Source organism: Condylura cristata, unplaced genomic scaffold (genome assembly GCF_000260355.1).
Source record: "Condylura cristata isolate star-nosed mole 26May11 unplaced genomic scaffold, ConCri1.0 scaffold00005, whole genome shotgun sequence".
In the NCBI taxonomy this organism is placed as follows: Eukaryota; Metazoa; Chordata; class Mammalia; order Eulipotyphla; family Talpidae; genus Condylura; species Condylura cristata.
The window spans coordinates 42,233,366-42,242,117 of record NW_004567106.1 but is presented as its reverse complement, the minus strand read 5'-3'; the positions used below and the strand labels follow the sequence as shown (position 1 = coordinate 42,242,117).

The 8,752-nt window shown below is 38.1% G+C and overlaps 1 protein-coding gene across 3 annotated transcripts in view; it reads left to right on the top strand.

The window, feature by feature from the left end:
- Positions 1–8,752, top strand: part of CCDC146 (coiled-coil domain containing 146) — an 89,240-nt gene that overhangs the window by 67,937 nt on the left and 12,551 nt on the right. For 2 of the 3 annotated variants that reach the window (XM_004676904.2, XM_012720923.1), the window contains 5 exons: positions 192–368; positions 1,443–1,516; positions 3,201–3,428; positions 4,066–4,252; positions 8,207–8,302. In XM_004676904.2, the coding sequence (XP_004676961.1) occupies positions 192–368; positions 1,443–1,516; positions 3,201–3,428; positions 4,066–4,252; positions 8,207–8,302 (762 nt within the window). The remainder of the gene's footprint in view (positions 1–191; positions 369–1,442; positions 1,517–3,200; positions 3,429–4,065; positions 4,253–8,206; positions 8,303–8,752) is intronic. The other variant, XM_012720922.1, reaches the window with a different exon arrangement.

Below are 8,752 nucleotides of genomic sequence, written 5' to 3'. Positions count from 1 at the left end.
GGCCAGGAGAGGTCTGCCTTGCCATGTGGATCCCCTCCAAGTTGGTAGGGATCGAACTCATGCTGAAGTGGCCTCAGTCTCCCAGTGCTGTGCTTCAACCCACTGTGCCACCAGGGAGGGCCAGACAGATGTTTTAAGTAGATTTATGAAGACATTGTTACATAATCATATAATATCCATGCTTTTTAAAGGAAATGGAGAAGAAGATGAGAATATTGAAAGATAGCATTGAAGAATTACGTAAGGAAACAATGCAGAAGAAATTAGAAATAAAAAATTTACGGGAAGATTTAGTATCTAAGCAAAAGCAGACACTAAAGGAACAGAAGGAACTAGATGAATTATTGGACTATCAGATCAACCTAAAGGTGTGCTACTTACAGGTCATAAATTTTCAAACATTGTGTGCATGACTGTAAAGACATTAACAGTATCAAGATTTCCCAATAGTTTTGACAAAGAGGGGTATCATCATGAAGACTGAAATCCTCTGTGTTGTAGTGATCTATTCAAACTAACCCTGGACTCTGAGAATTCACAATTTCATATTTCTGGTTGTATCTTTAACTTGGAGTTCTGACTTGTGGAAAGGCCTCTTTAGACCTCACCAAACATTTCTGATACCAGAAATGAGTGACACAATCATATACTTGAAGAACCACCAAATGTTCTAACCTCTCATTTTTATTGCTTTATTCTTGTCTGTCTGCTTCCATTCTACCTACCTCTCACTGTGAAAGTGATGAAGGGGTCCTTACATTTATGTTTTAGGAGATAATAAAAATTCATGTATATATCTCAAAACAAGTGAAATAAACAAAAATTATTCCCAAAACTGTATCAGAGATTCATTGACTTCATGAACAATTATGATATACTCTGATGTCTTTTTCCTTAAAGAGTCTTAGAGCATTTGGTCAAGACACGTCCAGTTGTTCCCTCAAACATAGAAACTAGGCAGAGGTGGGTTTGCAAGATGCAAAATGAAACTAAAACTTCAGGCCCCTCACTTGCATAAACCTCCTTACAAATTCAGCAGTTTGTAATTTTTTTTCCTTAAGAGAGTCCCCCAAACTATACAAAATTACTGTTTTCATCTTCACAACACTTGGATCTGCACTAAAACTAAGCAAGAGCCCAAAGAGAAATGCACCACACACAAGTATCAACTTGCGGGCATGTGTGTTACCCTGCACCCCAAAGTCCAGGTCCTCCACAGAAAGGGGCTCTTCAAAAACACCTGCCATGTACAAGATTCTTGAGACTAAAACTGAACCTTCCATATGACTATTTAATGGGATAATTAAAGCAGCGTGCACAGTAATGGGCAGATGGGAAGGATACTGTATTTTATAGTTCTCTTCGCTCTCCTGTGTAATTTGTTTGTATTGACTACTTTTGGTCCAAGAGGATGGTTTAACATGGTTTCATTTCCCTACCAGGATGAAGTGGTCCACCATCAAGCCATTCCTGTACAAATTGGAAAAGAGATAGAGAAAACAACACGCAAAAAAGTGTATGACTTAATGTTTTTATTTTTAATCCTCTCTACCTCACTCTCCTTCAAGTTATGTGTGCACAACAAAAATACTAACCACTAACTTTATGAAATTACTGTTTTTATTTTTAAATGACTGCATTTGGCTCTGGTAAGTCATATATATCAAGTTCATTGAAAGAAAGTGTGACATATTGCTATCACCCACAAGTCTTAATTATCTTAATCTGGGAACAGTATTCTCTTTCCACTTTGTAAGTCATATCTTTTTTTTTTTTAAAGATTTATTTATTCATTCATACAGAACTGGGATACAGGCCAGAGATGCGGAGGGTGAGAGGATTCACCAGAGAGAGAGTGGGGAGCAGAACAGGCAGATTGACAAAGTACACTGCTGAGGAGAATAGCGGGCGGGTCAGGAGAGGTCTGCCACGCCATGTGGTCACCTCTGGGGCAGGCGGGAATCGAACTCATGTGGAAGCGGCTTTAGATTCTCAGTGCTGTGCTTTAACCCGCTGCACCACCAGGGAGGGCCAAGTCATATCTTTTAAAAAACAAACAAACAAACTTTATTTATTCATGCATATAGAACTGGGGTACAGGCTAGAGATGCAGGCTGTGAGAGGATTCACTAGAGTCAGAATGGGGAGCAGAACAGGCAGATTGACAAGTACCCTGCTGAGGGGAGCAGGATGGGTCAGGTGAGTCTGCAGCACCATGTGGGTCAACTCACACTGAAGCAGCTGTGGCTAGCTTGCAGTGCTGTGCTTTAATCCGTTGCACCACCAGGGAGGGCCCTATAAGCCATATCTTTATAGGGAATTCCAATTGACTTTAACAGAGACTGTAAAAGGGATAAATTATTTGAACGGTACAGAATTTCATGGCCTGTTAGTATGTCAGACAGCCAGATGCCCAAAGCCCATATATTAGCATCTCTTCAGCAACATTCTGACTAGATTAGGAAGCAGATGTCACTAAGGAAATTCTCAAAGTTCAAAAAAGATAAAGATAAATGAAGATACACAAATTTTAGAGAAATGGAAATTTTGGGGCCTCCTGGGTGGCAACGGGATTAGGTTTCAGTGCGAAGGCTATGACCATAGCCCCACTGCAGCATGAGTTCAATCCCTGGCCAAGGAGCTGATCCATAGGGCGCAGTAGACCTTTCCTGTCTATTCTGCTGCTCCCCTCAGCGCAGTACTCAGTTAATCTGCCTCTTTTGCTCCCCACTCTGTCTCTGGTGAATCCTCTCACTCCCGCTCCCTTCCTGCACCTCTGGCCTGCACTCCAGCTCTTGTATGCTAAATAAATCTTTTTTAAAAAATTATGGAACTATTTGTTGATTGGTCTGAAAAGAAGTGCGGGGAGAAGAAGAGGAGCTAATAATAACTCTAAACACTTAAGTTTTCTAGCACCAAAGCTGAGACATTCAGGTCAGCTCAGAAAGCTGGCTAGGATGAGGGTTGAAGCCCAGAGACAGTGTGGTGGGACCATAAGACAAAGTGGGAGAGCCCTCAGCAGCACTAAGGGGAGATACTGCCTAAATCCACTCATTTGGAGTCTCCCCCAATTCTGAGAAGACTAAATTTCTGACTAACTCAGGAAATACAGATAGGTAAATGGAGCTAGTCTCAAAAAAGTAAGGCAAATGAGTGTACACGCGTGTGTACATGTACATGTATGCATGTCTTTCTCATAGAGAAATGGAAAAGAAAAAAATTGTCTTGGAACATGAAGTGAAAGCGCTAAATGATTCCCTAAGGAAAGTTGAAACAAAAATTAATGCTATCATGGAAGAGAAAGAGGATGTCATTAAGGAAGTTGAAGGTAAACGAGCCTTACTTGAAATTAAAGAACGAGAATATAACCAATTGGTCAAATTATTGGAGTTAACCAGAGAGAATGAAGCAAGTTCATTAACTGAAAGGTTAGTTATATTCATGTGTGTTCTATCATCTAAGTTTTTCTTTGATTTACATATGAGAATTCAAAGTGTCATCTTAAACAGGTTTGTGTGGATTCCATAAACATTTTATAGAATTTTAAATAGATTTTACTATCAATAATATATTATTAAATATAATATTTCAACTAATATTTTCTACCCTTTACTCATCATGTTTATCAGTTTCCTGTGACTCAATTGTAGGACACAATTTGTTGTGAAATGTGCCTGTAGAAAATTTAGTCACTGGAATATGTGATAGTTGAGGGACTTTTCCTACAAGTAAGTGGTACTTCTGAAGAAATCATGCCTTTTACTTACAGGAAGCAATTTTTGTGATATATTAGCCCTGAGAATACATATAGTGTTAGTCAAATAATGTTAATCACTATTTTTAAGTAAAATTTCAGGGTAACTGGGAGCCTCTGTCTCTGCCAATCTGCTATTCGATTTGGGGCTTTTATAAGACTAACTATGAGTGATACCAGATAGTTTTTGGCGTTATTTACAATTTGATGGTAACAGGAGCCTAGTTCTGTATGCTGAGCATGCTGTGTTGAAGACGATGAGGAGCAGCTGGTCACAAAGCACTTTCATTTTCTCCCTTTACCTGGAACAGAGGACTCTTGGACCTCAATTTACGAAACTGTCTCATCGATAAACAGAACTACCATGATGAACTTTCTCGTAAGCAAAGAGAGAAAGAACGAGATTATCGAAATTTGAAGAAGATGGAGTTACTCTTGAGAGTGTCCTGGGATGCACTCACACAAACTCAAGCCCTGCACGAAAGACTCATGCTAGAGGTGGGTGCTCTACACCACTCCTTGATTTGTAACCTGTGCTGTCTTTTTTGAAGTAAAAATATTTTTAGGGAGTTGTTTTGTTCTCAATAGAGACAAAGGAGAAGAAAAAGAAAAAGAACAGTGGAAAGAAATTTTAAACTTAAATTATATCAAGCCCACCATAGATACTATGCTTTCCAGTCTCTTTGCTAGCACAGGAGACGAAAAATGTCCTGTCTGGATTCAACATCCATCTCCCCAGGCAGCAATGAGTCATCCAGTTCTGAAAGAACTGAAGGGTTCACTACAGGCTATGACCAAGTGGACGACGGTCCTTACTGCTGACGGGACATCCAGAATAATGTCACTAGCGATAACACATCAGATAATGTAACAACAGACCGTCAGCCTCCACCTCCAAACAGCCTAGCTCCTTCGGGGTCCAGGAAATGCACCACCAGAGGGTGCTCAAGAGTGGTGACCTTTTACCACCTCTTGGTCCCCAAGTGAGGAGTTTTGGACCTGTTGCCACTGACCCTCTCTGGAGTGCTCCCCTTAGTGAAAAAGACCAATTTTTGAAGTGAAGCAACTGGGGAGAGAGAAGGCAAACCCATTCTCCTCAGGCTTGCTATGCCCTGTGACCTCATGGAGGTTCATGACCTTAGAAGTTTAAATAGTAATTTCCAATTCTGGTAGCCACTTCTGATCCTAACCTATAACTGTTCTCTTGTTCTGGATATATGGAAAGCTTACACATGTATCCTTTGAAGTTGAGTACAGTCACATGTCTAGTTCTGGCCAATGGATTGGGGCCAGAAGTGATATATGTTACCTCTAGCCTGGAGCACCTAATTGCCAGTGTAAGACTCTCTAGCCCTTTCCCCACCTCCTCTGGCATGTACATGATGATATGGAAAGCTGTAAAAATGGAAGCATCTAGGCATGCTCATGTCATAGCAAATGGTCATGGAGAATGGTGCCTTGATAAGTTTTCATGGCTTTGAGCCATGACCTCAGAGAGTTGTTTACTTCTGTAGCATCATTTGGTCTATTCTTACTAAAAGAACATTTGTAAGGTGTGGGGGGAAGAAAAACAAGCCTGGTATGGTTATGAGTTTTATGAATGATTGGGTTTTAAGTTTTGATCTTCCTATTAATTGGTACTCATAAACTTATTTTCCCCTATCTTTATCCCAGGGTAAATGTGCTTTTTACACTTTTACAAAAACAAACAGAACAGTTGGAAGCAATAATCTGTTATCTGGAGAAATATTTTTTGGTAATCTTACAGAGTTAAACATTGCTGGAAGTCAAAAGATCAGTTCCAAATGATGACATATGCACTACACATGTTTGTCTCTACCAGAAAATCTAAATTAAGTCAAATTAAAAAGAACATATAAGTATATAAAATGTAACTCTGCTACTTATACTTCTAATTAAAATATAAAATATGGCAATGAACACTCATCCTCACCAGAACAGCCAGGAAAAAAAAATGGATACACTAAAAAGCATTAAGGACACATGCAAGTTTTAGAAAACAAATTCCACAAAGGTTGAAGTATTCTCTAAGTGTAGAGAAATGGGAAGCCTTTCCCTTCTTAGGCATTTGCCTACTCTGGTGTGGGCAGGCAGAAGACAGGCTTGCCACAGGGAGGGAGACTTGGCTGAGACTGGGCAAAGCCAGAACTTGTAATGACTGCATGAACTAGCATGAGAAATTGGAATGTGGAGGATTTCTTAATTGAAGACATTTTCATGCATTAGTATCAGACATTACAGTATTCAGTCAGGGCTCCAACTGGCTTCCATTGACACTGAAAAGAAATAAAACCCTGCATATATACTTTAGTACAGTCTTCCAGTGACTTTGAGAGTTTTGTTCTCTCATTCACTGTGAAGTGTTGCGTGTTGGATGATTATGAGTCTATAAGGTTATTCTCTCTAAACATTGAAGCATGCCCACGACAGTGATAGAAACAACAAAATGCTCTCAGTGCAGTTTGTGACTGGCAGAGGCCCTGCAGTTTATCACTACCAAGGGAGCAGAACGCCACACACCACTTACAATCCCAGGGGGAGATGCCCACTGCATCTTGACATCAAAGTCACCAAGAAACACACAACATCGTCAAACTCTGGTTGAAACAACACTCTGCTCACAAAGAGAAAAGACAGAGCAACATTAGCTTCAACAATGAGCATTATTCATTGTTGTACCACAGCAGAGGAACCCCGATCCCTCCCTCATTAAACCTGAGGTACTGAGCACTGGGGACATCCTGAGTCCCACTAACATACACATTTAAGCAGAATAAAGGAATCCTTACTGTGCCTGAAACAAGGAAAGTACTTAAAAATAAGACTGGGTCAGGCTAGTCACTCCCAGATTGGGTGAACATTTCAGACTTGCTTGTAATCCAAAAGCAAAGAGATAAAGGTAAGCAGGAAGGGCTCTGACTATTCTTCAGAATTCATTTCCCCCGGGAGACAGTTGTTTGATTTTTCTCTGGCCTTGGTCTACACAGAGACTTGCCCAGAAAGTCAAGCCACAGACCTCATAAAAGTTTGAAATATTTGGATTTGGTATTTGGAAAAACAACAAAGTCTTAATGAAACGGAGGTTCACTAAGCTATCAAATAACTGGTGTATTTATAAGCAATAGAATAATGTCTAATTTCATAACTTTTATGAAAGCTGTTAATGTTGGCTCATGCAGTAAAAATGCCTAGAGGGCCAGACACCAAACTTTAGTGTAACACCTGGGGAGTGGCTTTCTAAACAGGGGTAGGGAGCAGATGGTGTTTAATGTCTTACTTTGCACACTTTCATATTGTTTGGTTACACTAGACACTTTTTTTAAAGTATTAAATGCTACTCTATTTAAAACAAAAGAAAGATCTAAAATAAATAAGTCTACAAAATCTAGAATTTTGCAATATACAATTTAGGGCTCAAAAATACTGGGAAATTGCTTTACTTCAATATTAAAGCTTTTGACATGAGATTGATTTTTTCCCCCTCTGTCAACAGTAAAAATTTCAACTCAACTCCAGCCCATCTTCCAAATTGTTTATGGATGGTTATCTTTCAAAGGGAATCCTTTGGCAATAATCTAAAGGAGAATCTAAGGAGAAAAGAATTAGAAACAATCTAAAGGAGAAAAGAATTAAGTCAATGACACTGGGCACAGGTTTTAAACTGATTACAATTTCAGTAAAAAATAATAATGAATTTCAGGTATCAATGAAAATAGATAAGAGATTTCTCTTTGGTATAAGAACTTTCTAGCTACTCAACTATGACATGAGATTAGCCTGCTATTCCTACTGTTATTAATAAATAGCTCCTGTTTGCCCCCTTAATCTATAGAATCACATAATTAATTCACATTTTGTGAGTCTAATAAATATCAACTGAACATACATGTTTTTCAAAGTGTGGAGTCATGAGTTTAAGAGGCAGTGAAATGCAATTATAGGCTTGGGCTCTGAATCCAACCACTTAATTTGTGCCTAAACCATTAAGCCAGTTGTTTAATTCTTTTTGCACCTGTTCTATTTCTTTGTACCATTGATATAATGTTAGCAACCTTGTAGGATTATTGTGAAGAATAAATAAGATCATATAAGTATAAACACTTAGAACTTACCTAACACAGAGCTGATGCTTTCTAAATGTTAGCAGTCATTATTAGCAAGATTCATTCCTATTTCCAAATGAATGAGAAAGTTCTTATACCACTATAACACTTGCAGCTGGTGATTTATAGATTTTTGGTATAATTTAGGTTATACCAAAATTAAACCTATAATTTAGGTTTCCAGGACTTTATAAATAATGTTCAGCCCAATAAGCTATTCCTCTAAGATGGAGAAATACAATTTTCCCACCATTTTCAAAAGATGGACTACATGGCATTAAAGATTTCTTTCTTATATAAATACCCTTTTTAACTTTTTCATTTCCAGATTGATGCTTTCCCTAAAGATGATTCTGTTTTATCTGAAAGAAGGAGAGAACTCCACAAGGAAGTTGAAGTAGCTAAAAGAAATTTGTCCCAACAGGTTAATAACAATTCTCATTTAAGCTTCTACCTTAGGATGATTAACACAAAGTTGTTATGTTTTAAATGTGCTCTGTGAAACTTCATCAGTAGAAGAGTCATCAAAAAAAGTATTATCTTAATTAATTTGGGTATTTCTTCATCTCAAAGTCCACTCCAGCCCCACATTAAATTTGGGGGAAATGGGTGTGCTTGAACCAACAAAAATGATACAAACTTAAGAGATTTTAAAAGAAAAGGAGCTACTGATTACATTAAAAATTAACAAGTGTTTTATTTCATCAATGTATAATTTCTGAGTTCAAAATTTACTCGTCATTGTTAAACTATTTTAAACATGCAATTATGTCTCTTTGAAAGTTATTTAAAAATAGTCTGAGTAAGAAAATGTTGTCTCATGTTAAATATGTTACCATGTTTGCACATTCTTTTATATGATAAAGGAAATACT